The following is a 21,803-nucleotide window of genomic DNA, read 5'->3' as shown; positions in this document are numbered from 1 at the left end:
GTTCTGTCATCCAATTTGGAATAGGGACGATGGATACGAGATCATGAATAACGGTGACAAGTATGTTGTCCATTTGGATAGAAAAAAGTGTTACTGTCGAGCTTGGCAATTGGCTGGAACATCTTGTTCACATGCCATTTGCGCCATCCAGTCAAAGCAACTCAATCTAGAGGATTATGTAGAGGACTGTTACAAGAAAAACAAGCATCTTACTGCATACCAATTCATGATGCAACCTCTGAGAAGTTGTAAGTTTTGGGACAAAACAAACCATCAACCCCTAGAACCACTACCACTGAAGAAGCAAGTTGGCAGGCTTAAAAAGAAAAGGAGAATGGAGGAAATTGAGACTACTAGTAATAGAATGAGCAGGGCTGGTGGAATAATTCGCTACTCACATTGTCATAGGGAAGGGTACAACAGGACTGGTTGTCCAACTAAAAAGCAACAACAACAACAGTAGGCGACAACACAAGCCAATGATGTAGGGGCAAGTCAGGGCAACTCAGAAAGCAATGATGCAGGACCAACTACAATTCTAACTTAGTCCAATAGTGTACAACAGAGGAGTAAATTTCAAGTAAGCTGTTTGTTATGGTCATTGCCATTATTTGTACTTCTTGGTGTATTAACTTCATTCTGTTATGTCATTTTGTAGGTTAGAAAAAGAGCAGTTGAAGAGGCTTATGAAAGTTTTGCACCACAGCATACACATGGTGCAATTGGGAAAAGGCTAAGGGAATATGGGTATAGGTTGTTTACTGACATGAATACCGGCAAGACTGTTTTAAATGTCAATTTTTTATGCATTACACATTTGATGTATGTCATTTGATTGATATGGTAACTAATCAAGTTTTTTATATATTGTTGCCTGAGAGAAGTTCCGAGGTGTTGATATCTGAAGGAGAACCAAGTCAAGAATCGGCTGCATCAACAAGAAGAAGCCAAGGGCAAGCACTGATAAACCAAGCATTAGTAACTCGAGCACAATTGAAGAAGCAGCAACCAATGGCAACTCCAAAACAGATAGTAGAGAGGGCAGCTCGAAAACAGACACCTAAAAAGACCCAAACATCAGCTCCATCTCAATTGAATGATCCTAAAAATACCAATATACATCAATCTCAACCTACTGCCACAGTGCCAAGACTAATCACTGAAAGTTTAATAGGAGGCAACGCTAAAATACATGAAGCTCCAAAGAAAAGAATGGATCCTCCAAAAGATAAGACAGTGGGAAAAGAATATGAGTGAAGGATGTGCCTAGAGTTCCTGTTCGGAAGAGTGTAAGAATCATGAATAATTTCAAGAGTCCATCGAAGAAAAAAGGAAGTGACTAGGTTATTGAGCTTGACTGATGGGAGGAGACCATCTGTTTATGTTTAGGTGTCGATGTATGTATAGGATTTTGTTGTTAGGTGTTTGAGATTATTGCTGCATTTTGGTTGGTAATGTGTTTAGTAGCAATGTTGTTAGGTGATTAATTATCTATTGCTGCATTTTTGCTGGATATGTGCTTGGCAGCAATATTGTTGTTTCGGTATTGAATGTAACAACATTGATGTTGATGTAAAAGAACATGATTTTCCTGGTGTAATGATTACGTTTTTATGTTTGGTGTAAATGCAATACTATTTGGTGTTAACCCATGCCAAGGCTGATGGCATATGTGGAATAATACTTCTTTTGTACGCTATTACAGGGTGGCAAGAATGAGATAATCTTGCTTAAGCTGTACAGGATGTGGTTAAGAAAAGTGAAACTAATAGCTTACTTATTAAAAAAATTGAGGAACCTAAGTGGTCACTTTTAAAAAGCTAAAGAACCTAAGTTGTAACTTTTAAAAAGTTAATGAACCAAAGTGTTCACTAAAAAAATTTTGTGGCACTCAAACGATCCTTCATAAAGTTATTTGGAACTTCTACTGTCCTTCAACACCATATGCAAAAAAGCCAAAACCAACTACAGAATGCAGAACCATCTCTGCTCTTGCTGCAAATTCTACAGCTTGCAAATCATCTATCATTTATATAAACCAACAATAATGCACCATATAACACCTTCCACCAACCTGCAAGTAAACACAAACTTGGCCATTCAACATTCAACCCACATGCACAAATTTGCTAAAAGTAACAACATTCCAGCATCAAAACATTCCCATAACTAAAATTCATTGCACCAAATACAACAACATATTTCATTGTTCTTCTACTATGGTAGACTCAGTAGCTTTTTCTCATTACCAAGGTTACATATGACCACAAATCAGACCAAACCCGACAACAACAAGACAAATAACACTCGATAAATATTTCTTTGACTTTTCATTCTTGAAACTTCCTTCTTCAAATGATTCACCAAAGTTTCCATACCCTTGATTTCTGCTTGCATTGAGTCTGCGTTGTCCAACTCGTCTTTCAATACAGGCGGAGGTTCATCTCGTCCTTGAAGTAGCTCCAAGATCACTTCCGTTACTCGATTCGAAAATTTGGTGTCAAGCCAACTGAAATATCCATAATTGAAGTCTTCTCTATACCTGGCGCAACCATTGAACCTTCTCCCAGGATTGTTTCCCGTCCAAGTTATTCTTGTTGGACTTCGCAGCCCACAATAGCAAAAATATTGACTTCCATCCTCGCTTTGTTCATAAACTTGTGAGCTGCTTCTCCTGCTTCTGCTCCCCATTGTGAATTTGATGAAATGATTTTCCCCAATTTGAAGAGAGTTTGCGAGTTCAAGGTTAAGGTTAGGGTTTCTCAAGAGGAAAATTGGATTTTGCCCCAATTTGTTGAAGTAAGGCAATGGTTCTTATAATTGGATGGGTGAACGACGTTGTTTGGCATGCAACTACTGACTAGATGGGTGAACGACATCGATTAGCATGTCAAATGCTGACTGCAACTTGCTGGTGAGACACGTCAGCTGTTTTAATGTTATTTGAATGCCACGTCGGATTTCCAGCGAGCCAAATTAGCAATGGCACTCAAGTGATTACTTTATCAAATTTTTGGCACTCAAGTGAGCCAAAAAAAAGTTATGTCACTCAAGTGAGCGCCGTACAAAAGTTAAGGCACTCCTAGTGTCCTTATCCCAAAAGCAATAAAAGAATTGACAGGAGCTGGTGGAAGAGGATGAGAAGCCGAGGCCGGAGGAGGTGGTGGGACGTTCATTGGTGAAGAGGCACAAACCTAAATAGGGTGAGGACCACGTGTTTTGATTTGAAGAGGAGTCGGTGTAGGTGATCCTGGATTGGGCAGAGCATCAGTAGAAGGAACAGGTGGTGGCTCCGACTGGAAGGCAGCGAGAGGTACAGTCGTAAGTAGCGACAATAATTAACAAGGAGTGGAAGATGGCAAAAGATCCATCGTCAATGGCACCAGAGGAGAAACATTGCCAAAATATGTATGATCCTAAAAAAAGTCACATCAGTAAAAATATACTCTCAATAATAAGTAGGACTATAATAGACATATCCCTTTTAAGTACTGTCGTGACCTCCCTGAATCGGTACGCGCCAATTGATTATTAAGTATAGGCGTAACTAGGACTCTTCCAAGCACATACCAATTCGCAACTTAAATTCAAGTTCTTAACATGCAAATCAATTTTATTTAGAAGTCGCTACTAATCAATTTTTTTTGGATCGATTAGAAATCTAAGTAAAGTAATAGGATAATCACCTTACTCATACGAACTAGAAATTTAATAGATTCGAGGACTTGGTTATACTAATTAATCAATTAGTGCCTTTTTGGTACCTAACATTATTCAATCATCAACAAAAATGTTCAAGCCGCCTAAGGTTCTATTCCTAACCAGGCTAAAGGGAAACAGCAATCAATATATCGAAAGTGCACAATCAAACAATAATCAAAATGGAAATGCACAAACATCGACATAGCATTTGTCTCTCGGATCAAACAATATCCTATTGTAAAGCCATAAAAGCTTGTTAATTTTGGGCAAAATTTTTTTTATCAAATATTTTCGAATATTTTAAAAGAAAACTTCCTGAAACCCTAATTTCCAAGCTTTTTCCTAATTTTTATATTTTTTTCTCATAATTTCTTTTAATTAATTTTTTATTTTTGTTTTTAATATGAAAATGAGGGCCTGGGCCGAATCTCCGGATCTGACCTAGGTTGCCGACCCAACAGCTGGACTGGGCCTGGTACACGGGCCAAGTCCAGCTCACAAATAGGCCCAAAACCCTAAAAAATTCTAAATAAACTAACCCCGGCCCACCTCAAATAAACCTAACCTAAACTAAACCCAACCAACCCATGAACCGAAGCAGCCCAGACCCAAGCGAACCGGGTCTATTAGATCCGCAAGCTGGCCTGACCTGACCCGGTTCGCGGTCTCTCCCTCACCCACAGCTTCTCTGCCGCGACGAAGACGGCGATGTTGCTTGTCTCCGTCCGGCCGAGGGTGTGCCCAAGCATCGCCTTAGGTGGTGCGGAACTAGGCGGTCAGCCCTGATCCGATCGGCGGCAGCCGCGGTGGGCTCCCATGGGATACCCGAGCCATGACCGCCCGAGGCTTCCGTGAACCACCAAATGGCAGCCGCGAACTAGCCGCCTCGCGACCAAACAACAAAGACGCCTTGGCCTTCACGGCCATCCTCAGTCGGCCCGAGCATGGCCAGTCGAGAAGGCCCCCCTCCTCGGTCAAGACCGAAAATGGTGGAGGGGAAGGCACGATGTGTCGAATTGGCCAAACGGTTGACGACCGAGAGTGCTAACACCACGGGAATGCCTCGACAAGGTGGGGCTGAGCACGGACGGCTCGACTCCAACCAAAACAACCAAACAAAAACCGGATCTCATTTGGCCTTTTTAACAAACAGTTGAAGTGCGTTACTGGAACGAGAGGTTCTCGGCCCAAACCGTGACTCAAACCCACGCCAGCGGCCACGACACATGACTTACATGGATACCAGAACAAAAAGCGAGAGCGACGGCGGCCGAGGGTCGCGCAAGCCGAACGGCCGTGAGCTTTGACCCAGCTTGCCCAAAAACAGGGCAAAAGCAGAGCAAATCGAGAAGGGAAAAAAAAAACGACACACGACTTACATGGATACCAGAACAAAAAGCGAGGGCGACGCGGGCCGAGGTTCACGCAAGCCGAACGGCCTTGAGCTCCGGCCCAGCGTGCCCAAAAACAGGGCAAAAGCAGAGCAAATCAAGAAGGCGAAAAAAACAGGGGCTGGCCGTGGTGCTCCTTATCGTGGAAGGACTTTTCAAAAATGCAATCGAAACGACTTAATTGGACTAATTTAATAAATTTTAAAATTTAATTAAATTTTTAAAAATTTTAAAAATTAATTATATTTTTATGATAAATTTTAAAATTTAATTATATTTTTCGAAAGTCCTATAATTTAACTGTACTCTCGTAATAAATTTTAAGACTTTTTAATGCACCGATCACTATAATTTTACTACCTCGTGTTCTTTCATTTGTCGATGTGAATATAATCTTCCATCTCTAAACGCACACTTCCCGTGGCTCTCTCCTCCTCTGCAACTCTCTCTCTCTCTCTCTTCCGCCTCCGCCTCCGCCTCCCCCCACCACCCATGGCGGCGACGCCCCACTTCCTGTCCTCATTCAGGTACGGCGACGCCCTCACCGTCGTCGGGATCTCCGTCTGCACGGCCCTGGTCTGCGAGGCCATCTCGTGGGTCCTCATCTACCGCACCGCCTCCTACAAGACCCTCCGCTCCTCCATCGACAAGGCCTCCAAGAAGCTCGAGTCCATGAAAGCCACCACCTCCGCCTCCTCCTCCTCCTCCTCCTCCGCCGCCGCCTCCTCCTCCTCCGCCGCCGCCCTCCTCAGGAGGCCCGCCAAGTCCAAGAAGATGGACCGCGTCGAGTCCAGCCTCAAGGAGTCCTCCCGCGACCTCTCCCTCTTCAAGTTCAAGTCCGGCGCCGTCGTCGCCCTCGTCCTCGTCGTCGTCTTCGCCCTCCTCAACTCCCTCTTCGAGGGCAAGGCCGTCGCCAAGCTCCCCTTCACCCCCTTCGGCCTCGTCATGAAGATGAGCCACCGCGGCCTCCAGGGCAGCGACGCCACCGATTGCTCCATGGCTTTCCTCTATTTCCTCTGCTCCATCAGCATCCGCACGAATCTGCAGAAGTTCCTGGGGTTCTCGCCGCCCCGGGGCGCCAGCGGCGGGCTCTTCCCCATGCCGGATCCGAAGATGAATTGATCGATCGGGCTCGGTCTCCGCCTCGGTATTCTCACGCGAAACTTGTTTGACTCGAGGTCATAGAAGTACTTTCTCTTGATTGTTGTAAGTTAGATTTATGTGATATGATGGGATTCTCCAGTGAGAACGGAAGTAGGCTGATTGGGATTTGGGATTGCTCGAGATCGCCAAAGTGCCAGACTTGATTTGATCAATCTAATTCGTGTAGCTACGATTCCCTCGTTTTGTTGAATTAATGTTTCGCTCGTGCAAATGTCATGTGTGACAATGAATCTGTGAAAAAGTTACAATATTTCGGGGCATCGTGTAATGAATTTACGAGTGAAGCGGTCGAATGTGTCGTGTCCAATAGCTGTAGTTTGAATCTGATTGACCTGAATATTCTGGTATCAGTTGTGACATTTGGGAATTTTCTGGATTATGATTAGAGGTGTGGGACTGAATTAAATGACTTGGTATGTGACTACTGACTAGTGTTTCTTGTCGATTCTCTTCTTGGTTCAATGCTTTTCTTGTTCTGTCCCTGCGGCTGGTTTACTAACTTGCGGGTTTATGTCAGCGTATCTTTATCTTCTGATGCGAATGCCTATTCGGCTTTGCCACTTAAAGACCTCCTTAGTCAGTACCACTCCGGGATATTGGCCTAATGCCGGTCTCATCAGTTTATCGAGTTTCTATCCTGAATGTAGTTATAGGGTTCTGATTGCTCATTTGGAATTAGTTTCTCGGACTGCGGTGAAGGTGAATTAGGTTTTTGTTTGATGTTGTAAAATAGGAGGTGAGAGAGTTATGTTTCTTGGTAGATCTGTTAATTAATTGAAGAAGTTGAACTTCGTCAATATAAACATTCCAATTGTTCTTCTTCTCTTTTTGGCCAATGCCAAATTACAATTACTTGACTTGCATGCTGTACTCGATGTCGGGATTCTTTGGCTTGTATTTGAGCTGCTTCCCTTCAGCGACTTCTTTTCTGATTGGATGTGGTCTTCTCCTTTTTGGTGCCCATTGACCAAACTTCTTTCTTTGAATTCAAACGTTCTCCGATTTTTCTTTTGTTTCAGCAGATAGTTGCATTATCAGGAGCATATAAACTAGATGTGAGTGGTGAATTTTGGCTGAGTATCTTAGAGTTATAGATTATACTTTGGTAATGCATTGAGCGAGGTTTTACACTGTGATTTGTTTTGATTGAATAATAATTGAGGACTTATATGAAGTATTTGAAGTATAGAAAGGAGAACAGTGAGAATATTTCTTTACTGTGCTCCTTTACTGATTATCATACTTATATACAGTTTTTCCTTGTTGAGACTCCATGTGCATTTAGCCTGATCTCTGCTGGCTTTAGTTCAAAACACTGCAGGAAGTATCAATGACGATAGTTATCTAGCATATTAGGCCTGGTTCGATTGAACAGAACTGTATCAGTAAGACTTAAGAGGCTTGCGGATCTGTTTTAGTCAGGACTATTCAGCAATGTTGACCTAGTGCTGGTATCATCAGTGTATTGCTTTCAATACCGAATGAATTGCTATTTCAGGTCTCATTGCTTTGTGGATGAATTTGGAGTTAGTGGCCCTTTCTTGGACTGCCTTGCAGGTGAAGTAGGAATCTGTTCGTAGATATTCTAAGGAGGAAAGACAAGATGCTTTTGTTTCTTAGGTATTTTACCGAGTAACATACTCACAGATATTGGGGTTCAAAACGCCTAACACGGGTGTTGACTAATCTCGTCTTTGGAAGGGGGTTTTGTTTCTTAGCAGATGATCCGATTATACTTCAAATAAAACTTAGTTAGAAATTTATGTTCGGTTATCTGATATGAAGTTCCAGTTACGTGACTTACATATTATATCGAACATCAGATATTATTTAGCTTGTGTTTGAACTCTTATCTAGTGAGGTCTCATTTAAAACGGATGTGAGTTGGCTCCGTCGTGGTACCTATTGATTAGAATTCATTCTTAGATATTCAAAATGAAAAGAAAATTTGTTCCCTCGTTAGTCTTTTTTCTTCGACAAATAGTTGCGTGATGCACTTAACCGGATATGTCCGTCAGTTTTTTCCTCCGTTTGGCCGGAGATTAGGATGCGATATTGATTTGTTCGAATAACGACTGAGGATTTGTTTACTGCATCAATGAAAGAACAGACTGAACTTTTGATTTTGTTACTATAATGACTGATTCCTGCTGAGATCCGTTCAATGATAATCTCCTCTTGCTTCAGTTGAAAAAACTGTAGTTAATGCATGACAATGGTTATCTCACATTCCTTTAAGGTGGGAGGCAAATCATGAATTGAATGTTCACGGATTAAAAACCAAAGTACATGCATGAAATTGTTTTTTCCTTTCGAACGAGAAAGCAGTTTACATGATGCTCAGGGATTATTCCAAACTGTAGCTGGCATTGCCACAAGAAGTCAAGAACTGAAATCTTAAATTGAGGAAAAACACTAGAAGGGTTCTAGCAGCCGTATACCATGTGCTTCCTTCCATTCAGCAGCAAACCAAAGCATCGTTGGTAAGGGAATATTATCAGCCATTAAGCTTAAAACTCAGATCGATGTCATGCATTCCGCGAGCTACATATTCCACAAAAGAAATTTAGTGTAACATCTATTGCTTAAAAAAGTACAGTGGAAACCACCGAAACAGTATCTCGCCCCTGAAAAGAAGATAAGAAAAACAAAACCAAAGAACCTACGCTATTCAGAGTCTTAGCCGAGGAAAAATCTCCCGAAGTTCTTTAAGATATCTAAACAGCAGCCATGCTCATCTCATTAAGAAGATGGTAATATGTGTTGTGATCAGGACTGCTCCTGAAGCCAGGAATATAATCTGAGAAAAATCTGAGGACCGCAGCTAGGTGTTGTGAATCACTGGAAGCAAATGCTGCCTCAAGGAACATCGAAGGACGTATGGTAGTTACCTGAAAAATTCACTTTCTACAACTTAGGAATGGTTGGTCGTTTGTCCAAATTAACAAACTATAATATTGGACAAATACACCGCAATGCTTTTTTACTAAGAATTTGCAAAACGTGAGTTGGCAAGAAGTACTGGTGCAAAACTAGGAAAGGAAATGATGAGTATGAACCAGACCTAAGCTTTGTGACAGTAGAGAGTTATCATAAAGAGAGACTTTTGGCTTCGCAACATTTACCTTATGCTTCTTCATGTAACGTAGAGCTTCGAGGTAATATCCATCTTGCACCAAAAATACCACATAATCGTCATGCAAGGACAGTTGCCTTAGCATGTCTAGACCCAACTTCCTAATTTGTCGGTTATGCCTACCAGACTCCAATAATTGCAAGGCAACTTCTTTAGAAGGTTCAAGAATCTGAGACAAAATTGTTTAAGTCTCATCAATAATAATACCATAAATAATTTACTCTAAAGCACCTTTTGGTGCTTTTACATGTCAAAGCAAAGACTTGAGAACCTGGTTTAGGATGAATAACCCAAGTTCTGCATATCTCTCATTGCGAGCCAGCAGTTGTGCCGTCAAGGCATAAATATTTGGCCGTACCTTAATCCTTTCCAGATTACAGCTGACAATAGAAGCACATCAGTACTCATCAAAACAAATTGAATAGCATTTAAACTTTGGCAAGAAGGAAAGAACATGAACACCACTGTTCTCAAAGCACTCTCAGATTTGTAATTTGTACCAGTGGCACAATTCAAGCTTGTCGGGGTGTCTTGCCCGTGTCCAGGCCCAGACCATGACTACCAGGAAGAGAAATGCTCAGCTCTATACCTCAGCCAGCTAATTTATAAATTACACACAGAGATAACTTTCTAACCCACCTACACTGGCCAATTCTCCAGTGAACCCACAAAAAAAGCCTAAGTAACTAGGTGGTGGCCTCATAGGGAAAAAGATTGCTTATGCCACGTATAAGTTTGAACTGTCAACCCAAAAACTACGGACACAAAGAAGCAGGAAAAAAGGTAAATTTTCAATGAGATAGGATTCTCTTCAAACCCTTCAACACGGCTATTAACATTGAGCACCATAATGGATGCATTGGATGAATAAATATTTTTGGCAACAGGGCATAAATAGTTTCGCAGAGACAACAAAGGCATTCATTGGTCAAGTACCTGCGAAGGAACTCAACAATGACCGCAACCAGGTATGATGGGTCTCCAGCCATCTCTTCCTCAACTGGAGTAAATACGTATGTATACATCTCATCAGGAGAAACTGCAGGTGATGTAACTTGAGGCTCGGGCTGTAAAGTTGATCTCAAAATGTTGTTACTTGCTCCGACATTTTCAGAATGTAAAGATGTTTGACCTCCAGTTCTCCGAGTTTCAACACCCAACAACAATTTACTGCCGCTGCCGTTGGAATTGGGTTTTGCATATCCCGTATTTCCATTTTCATCTGAGTCTGTCTCTGAAAAAGTTGATCTTTCAAAAGATTCTGCATCTAATCCAACAACATATTCACGCTCCACAGACTTTCCAGTTGTATCTGATCTGCTCGCATTAGCACCGGTACCATGAATAGTAGCATATGCTGCACCAGAAGCTTGTGCTTTCTCAGCTTTTGTTCCCTTAAAATAACCTGTTTTGAATGAATTGGAGTAGGCTGTAACTAATACATCAATTGCCTTCGCAACCATGGTTACAGGTCTGCGCTCTAGAATGGCAGTACGAGCCATTGCCAAACACAAGTGTTTAGCCTGAAATAATAGAAGTAAATCCATAAGATAATTGACATTGATGTATTCACGGAGAAAAGCTGAAACCACAGAGAAAAGGAACATTTTCGTTCTTTCGAAACAATTATATTGACAAAAGTTCCGAAGTCGGTATACCCAAGTCTGCTTCCATGGAGCCTTATAGAAATATTGAAGTCACCTCTTGCACAAACAACAGCAGTCGTCATGATAGTACGCGATTACCTCTGTGTTTGTATCATAATTATATCTCATGGAAAAACATTTTTCAGCTAAACACATTTTTTCCATAGGCAATTTAAATCTAACCCTTCACCAGCCATTGCAGCCAAATGCAGATTAGCTATGCTCCCTTTGATTGCATTGTACATGTATATCACATATCATCAGTACACCCATCAAAATAAAGCTGCTATAATGCGAACTATTCTACATGAGCCATGATCTATAATATTTTGAAATATCAATCATCATCAAGTAACAAAATTGTAATAACATTCACATTTTTTATACATAAACTCCAAAGTTCTTACATGACTACTCCGATCAGATTTTCTTAGAGCTACTGAAGCACATCATTTTACACTCCAGTCTGCTTTGGTTTATCCTTGCAAAGGGTTTGTCCTTTAATAACTAAAAAGATAGTTTTAACAAACTAAGAAAACAGCAGACCTTGTAAGCTTCTAACTTCCGTCGTTGCAAGAAATCCAGTACTGATGACACTTCTGAACTACTGGCAGCAATGGCCTGCACCAAAAAGAAGACGAAACTAATCCAAGAAGGAAAATGCCATAAACAGACAGAAAATAATTTTTCGAGCAAATCTACCTCTAAATCAAGATAAATTTTCCACAGCAGTTTACTGGAAACGTCACATATCAGGTCCGGCACTAGGAAAGTCCAGTCATCTCCGTACATGGTTGCTTCATGATCACTTGGATAGCTTGCTGCCTCTGAACTTTCTACATCTTTAAAACTGGACCGCGCACCCAAACTACTGGATCTTGGAAAACCCCTCAACAAAAGCGGAAGTGGAGCTGATATTGGTGCTCGAGAGTCCAGAAATATGTCATATAGTATAATGACCTTGGCATCCACTTGATGCACGAGCAACACATTATCAACCACACTGATTGCGACCTTGCTTGAATATATTGGCAAAGAGCCCTGAAAATGGCAATGGGCATTATTTACAGCATGAAGCTATGGTACAGCATAGTTACCTAAAATACAGTGCTATTATGTTACATGTAGATGCTGATCATTCTCCAACATAACTTGCTTTCTCAGCATTCTAAGATTAAAAGAAGATACGCTTCAATTCTAACAATCAGGAAGATCATGTGAAAGAAAAACATCAATAACTACTGTCTGAGCATGTGAGGATGGGTCCAAATGCAATTAAGGGACTGAAAGCTTAGAGGTGGACTATTGACACTAACAATGGCTTTCCAGAGTTTATCAGTTTTGCCAGCTACCTAATCTATAGTTTTCCTGTAGAGCTCACTGAAATTATCAAAAGGACCACCTAAAGGAAGGTTGCTGATCTTTTGGAGCTTAAACCAAAGACAAGTCTTATTAACTTTTTCTATTAGTTTGCCTTCTCTTGTTCCAAAGAGATAGGAGTGAATTGAAACACATTCAGAATAGGAAAGTGAAGAAAAGAGTGTATCCTCCCCTCTGATTTGACTGGGAACTGAAATGCACCATGAATTTTATAAATGTCATCATCACAGCGCCAGACTGATTGACTTTGTATTGTTGGTAAATACTCACCACTTACTCCATTTCCTTTTTCATTTTCATAGTCTGGCGCTTGGTCCTTTTACTCGTGGAGTGAGAAGATCTCTCTATTAAATAATTCAAGTTAGACCTCTACACTCCATTTGGGAAACTAAGTAAAGAGGGGGGATTGAAAGTGGGTGAGGAAACTATGGAATATTCTTCAAATTTTTGTGAAACAGATATGGAAGGAAGATCTTTAATTTATGCCAATTTTCACTCCCCACCCCCCAATATTCCCCACCTCACAAGTTCCCAGACAAAGCATTAAGATCATGACACTCTCTCTAAAAAAGATGGGGTAGCTCAAGAATATTCCTAAATGATGCATCGTGATTTCAAGGGTGTAAATTGAGTCTATATAAACTAAAAAAATTTTACTTAACATTAGTAGGAGGAAGAAACACGCATCTACAAATTGGTTAGTTCCATGGAATGGTAACGGGAATAAGTATTTGTCTTCAAATTCCAGGAAAATAGCCACGTTTAGCAATGGAAACAGAATCTTAAGCAAAGATATACCTGTTGCACAACAGCATCGCGATAAAACCGATATGAATGAAGTAGCATCGCCACTCTATCAACTTGCAAGCAGTATATTCTACCATAGCTGTCAATCAGGAGAAGGACCTCTTTCATACTTGCTAAATAGGCACATTTAATCCAAAAGAGAGGGGAAAGAAAAGGTACACACACAGTGACAATATAAACATCCTCAGCAGCCAGCACGGGCTTGTTGTTTGCCTCGGTCTTTGCCATGGACATCTCAAATTTTGGCAATCTAATGATTCCAACAGAAGAAAGCTGAATCAAAAGAGAATTGGTTATTATATACCAATGACAGTATGCAGGAAAGGCTACATGCCATACTAGTTTCGTCCATCAACAGAAAAAGAAACCACACAAGTACTTGAGTTAAAGCCTGAAAGGCAAACTTTACCTAATTAAAAGCACAGAAAATGATCACACAATGTCTGAAGCAATTACATCCAACATAATGTTATTTTAGGGAACAAGAAGATTAGAAACCCAGAATTCACAGGCATGAAGTTGCACCAATACAAAAATAAAGAATGTAACCAAAAGTTAAAACAAGAAAGCTTAAAATGAAGAAGAAGAAGAAAATGCTTTCAGTCAAAACCCTCGTTTTCCAAAGTTGAATATGTAGTTCCATCTAATATTGAATATCTTGGTTAGTCCATGCCCCATGAGAGCTAGCAAAGTCACCAGAGATTGGTTTCTACTTATCCAAGGAGTCCACCAACGATTTTGTGAAGAAGAGTATCTGGGTTTGAGTCAAATTTAATAAATGGGTGCGTAGGAATGAACTTAAAGAGACCTCACAAACAATAATGAAAGACTGCTAAAGATTCAATAAGACATGCCATTTTTTAAGAGGCATACTAAAATCGTGCATGAACTTGCACATACTTTCATAGTATAAAGGCCCAAAATAGTCGCACCATAGGAAGATAGTAAATGGATATGTTTATAACAGGAGTCTAAGTCCACATACACGCAACTCTCCCCAAATGACATGCACAGGCATGTTCAGTTAAGCAAAAGTGGAGCATAGGAAATTAAAAATGAAACATACTACTTTGATTAGTAAAATTTCCTTGATCATCCTAATCACCAATCCTTCCAAAAGCTACCGATGTCAAAAAAGTTAAGATGCAATCAAATATTTAGGAGAAAGGGTGAAAGGAAAACATCTTGAGTACATCAGATAAAGAGCATAACTAAATTCTGGGAAGTTTATTCCCTCTCAAAATTAGACTACAAGTTGTTTGAATATAAGCACTTGAGCTCCAGCAGATGAGCAATTAAGTAAGAATGTAATGCTCCAGACACATTTACTACCATGTCAAAGCTTTTTGCCGCTAAAGACCACTACTCTAAATACTGGTTGAGATCTCCAAACAGACAAATGTCCTCATAACACAGAAAAACATAAGAGTGGAATAAAAGTTACCTGGAATCCAGTGAAAGTCTTGCACTGCATTCCGGAAGCAAGTAGAACCAAACGACTTTCATGTGTGTACACATACCAACTCACATTCAATTTCCTCGTCTCCACCAAATGAAGTATCTTTGACTCAGAATTATAAGCAAACAAATCTAGCCCACTGAAACAAATATAAAAATTTAGAATTATAAATTTCCGTCATAATTAAGTCAAGAATTCAAAAGAAAGTCCAAGAACAGAATTGAAAGGCAAAAAATGACCCTAAACCTCCACAAAAGCAAGAAAAAGGTACAAATAATATACATGGGACCGGTAAAAGCAACATGGAAATTGAATTGTTTAATTAAAACAGCATGACTGCTACATTCAAAAACAAGAACGAAGTCTCAAACTAGTTTCCCTGCCATAATAAGCTTGAGCCTAGACACAAAATTTCAAATGATAATAGAGCAACAGTCGCCCAGCACAGGACATCACCAACTTACCAAGGTCATATATATTTTCAAATGGTAACATCTCATTCAGGTATATAACGATGTAATTGCTAGTTGCTATTAACAATGGATGTCAAAGAAGCTGGCAGTAGAATCTGAAGAATATTGGCTCAACGATCAAACCAAAAGCTTTTGCCACTATAGTGTGTTTTCAAGAAAACATCAGGATAGTACATTAATGAAGCCAATGTAGCCTGAGGGTATAAAAGCCTAATTAAGTTTTTTCAATTAGTGTCCTTCTGTAACCAAGCGGAGGCATAAATGATTGGACTAACAAAAAAGGCAGTATCTCCATCTCCCGATTCTTTTACCCAAAATTACCACCAAAAGTATTTCGACCTGGACGCTGTTTTATCTTGCACGAAGGAATTTTCACAAAATTTACTCCAACTGCAAATTAAACAATGTCACAATTGAAAAAACTGCATAGAAGGAATTAAACAATGTCACAATTGCAAATTTTGAAAGAATGATATCCTAATGGATCACTGCATAGAAGCAATTAATGCACTAAGTCATGCATGAAAGTATGCCGGCATGTTGAGATGCTCCAAGAATACAGTGACAGAATAGCACATAATTCTACCTCTTATCAAGCAACACAGGCCTTTCTTTTTCTGATAAGTCAAAGTACCAAGTCTATGCATATTTCAAAGTGTAATAGCAAGGAATAAACTGGTTATAAACTTGATCAACATAGAAACTTCATATACTCTTCTCACTGAATATGGTGTTGCAATCAGGGAAACAAGGTCATTCTATTCTATGCAAAGAAATAAAAAAAAAATTGAAGCCAAAAGAGATGGTTATCTATACCTGGTTTTAACGAAAACAAGGTCACACAATGGACAGTCGGTCCAAAAAAATCCCAATATATTCTCTGACTCTGATTTGCATGTCTGACTAAAAGTTTCCCCAGTTTCTCTATGCTGAAATTGTATTTCATGGTTTGAACGTTGAATAGCAATTAGCTTTCCATCCAAAGAAAAACGAATTGCAAGAATCGGACCGTCACTTATTGAATCAGAGATAGGAGCAACCGCAGGATCAAAGGGAACAACTTTCCAGGAGTAAACCTATGTGAGAGGTAAAATAATTAACAGGAGGTAAGAAGAATACATTCAGTTCAATTAAATGTAAACTAGCATATTGTCAAATTTCCTGAATTGAACAGGATTATTCATGTGCATACGCTTCCAAAATACAGGAGTTCCATTTAAAGTTGATTACAATACCTGATCATTGGCTGGTGAAAGAATAATCTTATTGCCATCATCGTAAAATAAACCCCTAGATCCTGGGATGCTGCAACGCAGAGGTGGGTGCTGAATATAAACGTGTGAAAGCCCACTCGACCCACTCATGCCAACAGCAGGATGTGAACTTGATGCTAAACCAGACATCAATAGGTTTCTCGCTGTTCAACCTTGAGAATAAAATTACGTCTGGTCTAAGCTCCGATAATTCATGTAGTGGTTAAGAAAAATTCAGGGTAACTTGATGGATGCAAAAATTACCTTCTAAAAAGGATTCTCCAAGATGCTAATCAGGATTCCACAAACAACAATTGCAGTTTACTCACATGTCACCTCCGCAACTAGATGGACAGTAGTATGTGGTCAACCCTTTCGTTGGAGCTATCACAACGAGGAAGAGACATGAGGCACAAGTGTTTTCCTTAAAAGAAATCATACTAGACAAGATCAAATTCTCAAGACATGTAACATTCCAAATTATCATACTGTTTTCTGCATGCAACTCTTGAGTGCAAGAAATTCCTTCAAACACATATCACGTTCAACCTCCGGAACCTTTGCTGCGACGCAGCTCCCATACAGTTTTGCCTGTAAATACAGCACTTCATGTCATATTAAGCACTAAGAAAGCAGAAGCTCATATCAACCCCTCTCTTCCCCCAGCCAGAATACTGACCCCGAAAAGGACAAAGAAAAAAGAAGAGCACCCAGAATAAACCAACAGATGATATGAAATCCTTCAAAATGTTCAGGATGCAAGAAGAAATCATAAAACCATACTACTCTTCGCAAAACTATGAGGAACACCATATCCAATTAGACATCTGCCATGCTAGCAAGCTTAAGCCTCGTTATCAATTAACGTAGAGGCTCCTAGGGGAAAAAAGTGAACATGGAGTCATCTTGTTTATTATACCACAAGCCTCATCTGTTTTTTGATTAACGGACTTTCTTATGAACATAGGCAAAACTTGTCCAAACATGAAGTCTCATCAAGCTTCCACAAACGAGTTGTTTACAATATTCAATTTTACTTGCTAATACATAACTCATCCTTTTCTTATTAAAAAAGCCAAGTAGGAGAAAATATGGACATTGCACCAAGATCTGAATCTGAGGCCAGAGTACCCAATAACTTGACTTTGAAAGTTTTGCACCCTTAGGATACACCGAAGCTGGTAGACTCTACATTCAAGGAGTAGGCACTAGCGCAGCTTCTTCGTTTTGTCGATCATTACAAATAAATTTGTGAGGAACATCACGGCACATACTAGTCGGAGGAGCCAACGAAACACATAAACTGAGAAGAAGCTGAAAGCAAATGCAGGAAAAGGTCTCGCATAGGTGACGGGACGAAACGAAGGGAGACCCGTGTACAAAAGGTATAGTCAAGAACCAACCTGGGAAGAACAGTTCACCAAGATGCGGCTAAGCAGGGAAGTAGTATTATTCCTCTCCTTCATACCCACATTCCTGCCAAGAAGAAGATTCAACCATGTTAACATCGACAATTTCGACTGATGTCCAACCCGACCCTCGCAAAACCCGACCTTTAACCATCGAAGGAATTGTTCGAATGTCTTGTACAAGAAAAAACTCTCATCCCATTTGAACTTCGTGACCAAGACATAACATTTTCCGGCCAAAATCAAAAAACCTATGACTATCAACAAAACCTTCGGTTTACCAAACGAAATGAATCAACCCCACTTGATAAACAACCAAAAAGGGTTGGATATTCCGGGGTTTTCGCTTCGGGCAAAGCAGCAAATTCCCACTATCGACTGATCCGATGCACCGGGCAACGCGAAACCCACTAAACGAAACGCCGCCCACCGCCGCAATCACCATCATCCCCAATCACCCCAGATGCGAAACTCTAAACATCTTCGAAGGTACAGGACAGGCCGCCGTCTCCTTCGAAACGAAGCGCTAAAATAGAGACAGAGCATTAAGAACGAACATGCGCAGGGGTTGGAGAAAATCACCTCTCGGATGTCGAAGCGCGTGTGATTCAATCCAGCATCCGAAAGAATCGATCTCGTTCTGCTCGACAGATTCCGGGAGCGAAACAGCGATCAGCTACGGAGTCGAATCGCTCAAGCACCTTTTACATTCTCGTGATTTCTTCTTCCCTTCTGAACAAGCCATTGCGCCCCGCCGTGGGTGCGCTCGCGGGCGGGTCGGGTCGGGTCGGACTTGTCGACCCGGAACGGACATGTCGGGCCTTTCGTATTTCGGCCCGAACGAAAGCATTTGTGTCTTGGCCGGGAGCAAACTTTTGGATTTGGAATCTGGTCGCAGCCGGCTTAGCGAATCTGCCGGGTTCGACGTTCCATCGTCCGGCCCGGATCGCTTGCATCAGTTAATAAATGATTTTGAAGATATTTTCTTAAAAACGATTACCTGTATATCCTACAAAAATCAAAAATGAATGAATGAGAAATATTTCGTTATCCACTAAAAATGTTTAGACATAAATCGGAATTGATTGCAAAAAATTGTTTCCCGATTGATTAATTGTCTCAAGCAATATAAGTGATCATTTTTAGGAAAATATTTTCCAAATCATTCGTTCGTTATCGCAAAACAAATGGGGCCTTAATGTCGTTCACGAAAAATCCTTTTGTCCTGCTAGTTCGTTGTTTTACACAAGCACCCGAGAAGAGATGCGAATCAGAAATTGCACTCGATGGTTCAAAAATTCAATTTCACATATCTCATGTAATTCTTTTTTTAAATTCTGAAATTCCTCTTCCTCGACGTGCACGAAATCTATATCCACAAAATCCCTCTCGCTGTACGAGCCTTGCCGTTCCCGCTCATCCCCGTTGAGGAGTCTGCCGACACGCGGGACGGGGGATCGTACGGGTCCGGTGAGATCGGAGGTCGCCGACGACGACCCGGGATCCGATCTCGCACCTCTTCATAGTCACCGACAACCCCTTCGTCACTACCAAAAAGTTGCGTGAGCATGGCAAAGCAAACCTTGGTGAATGATGAATTGGGGTGTAAAATTGAGCATTGATTAGCAGAAGAATGCCTTCGGAATGGGCCGCAACGCTCTTCTGGTCTTCTCGTGAATCTCAATTTTACTGCCCGACACGGCTGTTGTTTAAGGCTCGTCCCATTCTGTACAGCCCATGACGACTTCATTACAGAGTACAGACAAGTCGTGCCAACCCCTATTTTATGTTATTGAGTTAATACCACCAAAAATCAAATCGGTATATACATTCAACATTTACCCCAAATCAATTTTCGTGTCGCAAAATTCTTAAAAACAGCACTCCGTGTCGCATTGACCCCAAATTGATTTTTCTAAATGGGTATGCCTGCGCCACATTTACTGTAATTAATTTTTTGTGTCGTATAAAATATCAAACTGGTAAAGACAAATCTACCGAAAACTTAGGGGAAAATGGAGGCAAAAACCGCGAGGGAGTTCTTAGGACAAATTTAGCAGATTTCCCAATCTCAATTCATTTTCTTCAAATATGGCTTACCCAAAACAACATCGTTTAGGATACCAATTTATGTTTAATTCTATGTTGATTCCACGTCACAAGCCAATCACCCTAGTTGTGTTGCCACGTGTGTTTTCACGTGAGCAATAGAATTGGGATATTAGACGGAAGCTAATGGAGGGATAATTTTGTTACGGGTATACTAATTTGGGATTTTTTGTGACATAAGAATTGTTTTTGGATAAATGTGGCATAAATGTATCGGTTGGGGTTTTTTTTTTACAAGTAAATTAATTTGGGGTAAATGTGATACGGGTATACCAATTTGATATTTTTTATGATATAAACCCTATTTTATAATGTCAATTTGGAAAGGGATTCCGGGACACTTATTAAGCATTCTTAATATGGTATATTTTGATTTTCAAAACGTGGTGATGGACCAAAGCCGAGCTTTGGCCCTCCCGGTGCACTCAATAGTTGGATTGCTAAACAGGCGGGCGGAACTTTGCTCATGTCTTTTTTTAAGGATCGACGAATGAAATGATATTTTTGTTCCAATTTTTGCCTCTTCTTCTCCCATTGTTAATTACATCTACATGGACAAAACAGTTTGTGGGAAAATACAAACTTACTTTAAAGGATTTCTTAACAAATATTTATTGGCTTTTTTTGTAAAATCCTCTAAAAAGATGTACCCATTTAAAAAGGATAGAGTTCCTTAAACTACAATTTTTATACCTCTGTGGGTCGAGGTTTAGCCTTTTAGGGACTTGCTAAGGTCCTTACATGTGATGTGTTTATATCTATAAAAGAGATAACTCTTTCATATGATGTGTGAGATCATATAACTATACTAATCAATTTCCATTATTAATCATTACAGAAGTTTTTTTATTCATAATCCAGAGAGACGAGCATTTTAATTGTTGGTTACCTAGGGTCTGTTTAGTAACGTTTCTGTTCCTAAAAATAATTTCTGTTCAGAAATAGTTTTTTATATTTCTATTTCCTAGACAAGTTTCTGAGCAAAAAAACGTGTTTAGTAACTGTAAAAAATTTATATTCCCAGAGTAGAAAAAGAACATAAATGCGTTTGGTAAGATACTAAAAATTTCTACTTTTTTTTTCATTTAATTATAAAAATTATCTGTTTAGACTTAACAATTCATGTTTGGATAAAATTAAACTAGCAATAGAATAAAAATATATTATGATATAGAATTGGATAACCTTAATATAATTATAAAAAAAAAAGGGAAAAAACCACCAAAAACCCCAAACTTTGCCATCTGTGACACATTTACCCCGAACTTTTTTTTGTGACACCAAAAACCCCGAACTTTGCTTTTTGTGACACATTTACCCCAATGTATTTAGTCCATGGGCATTTTCGTCTTTTTGCTTTTTCTTTTTTTTTTTCCTTTCCGGCGAGGGGGCCTCGCCGGATCCGGCGAGGGGCCTCGCCGGCGTCGAGCGAGGGCGGCCCTCGCCGTGATCCGGCGAGGGCGGCCCTCGCCCGGGCGAGCGAGGCGGCCCTTGCCCGACTCGGGCGAGGTTGACCCTCGCCGGCCGTCGCGAGGGTCGACCTTGCTCGAGCCTCGGCGAGGGCCGCCTCGCTCGCCCGTGCGTGGGCGACCCTCGCCGGCTTGGGCGAGGTCCGCCCTCGCCGGGCGAGCGAGGGCGGCCCTCGCCCGATCGCGAGGTCGACCTCGCCGCGGCCGAGCGAGGAGCCCTCGCTGGCGATCCGGGCGAGGCGGCGGCGCCGAATCTGGGCGAGGACGCCCCTCGCCCGACGCCGGCGAGGCGGCCCTCGCTGGACGGCGAGGGCGACCTCGCCCGACGCCGGCGAGGGTCGACCTCGCCCGACGCCGGCGAGGGTCGCCTCGCCGGGCGAGCGAGGGCGGCCTCGCCCGACGCCG

The 21,803-nt window shown here is 41.0% G+C and overlaps 2 protein-coding genes across 5 annotated transcripts; one reads left to right on the top strand and one right to left on the bottom strand.

Moving 5' to 3' along the window:
* The first annotated feature begins 5,452 nt into the window (after positions 1-5,452).
* LOC115678617 (uncharacterized) lies at positions 5,453-6,447 on the top strand. Its single transcript, XM_030602002.2, has one exon. It carries the CDS (start codon positions 5,586-5,588, stop codon positions 6,213-6,215), a length of 630 nt encoding a protein of 209 aa, XP_030457862.1. The 5' UTR covers positions 5,453-5,585; the 3' UTR covers positions 6,216-6,447.
* Positions 6,448-8,547: 2,100 nt separating this feature from the next.
* On the bottom strand, positions 8,548-18,540 carry LOC115678616 (uncharacterized). Of its 4 annotated transcripts, XR_008817300.1 has the most exons (16): positions 18,403-18,540; positions 17,815-17,887; positions 16,901-17,002; positions 16,676-16,795; positions 16,394-16,584; positions 15,975-16,234; positions 14,671-14,824; positions 13,390-13,499; positions 13,218-13,305; positions 11,742-12,080; positions 11,586-11,660; positions 10,330-10,916; positions 9,665-9,773; positions 9,383-9,562; positions 8,924-9,148; positions 8,548-8,801 (listed from the first exon to the last, which is right to left on the bottom strand). XR_008817300.1 is itself a non-coding variant. In XM_030601998.2 (15 exons), exons 5-15 carry the CDS (start codon positions 16,559-16,561, stop codon positions 8,975-8,977), a joined length of 2,244 nt encoding a protein of 747 aa, XP_030457858.1. In that variant the 5' UTR covers positions 16,562-16,584; positions 16,676-16,795; positions 16,901-17,002; positions 17,815-17,887; positions 18,403-18,540; the 3' UTR covers positions 8,738-8,974. The 4 variants fall into 4 exon arrangements, 3 of the variants coding, with proteins under 3 accessions (XP_030457858.1, XP_030457861.1, XP_056171151.1); XM_030601998.2 differs by having other exon boundaries at positions 8,738-9,148; XM_030602001.2 differs by having other exon boundaries at positions 8,738-9,148; positions 16,394-16,575.
* Positions 18,541-21,803: the final 3,263 nt, after the last annotated feature.

This window comes from Syzygium oleosum, unplaced genomic scaffold (genome assembly GCF_021117445.2).
Source record: "Syzygium oleosum isolate NSW1041296 unplaced genomic scaffold, Sole_v2.1 Sole_v2.10, whole genome shotgun sequence".
NCBI lineage: Eukaryota > Viridiplantae > Streptophyta > Magnoliopsida > Myrtales > Myrtaceae > Syzygium > Syzygium oleosum.
This window is presented reverse-complemented; position numbering and strand designations above follow the sequence as displayed.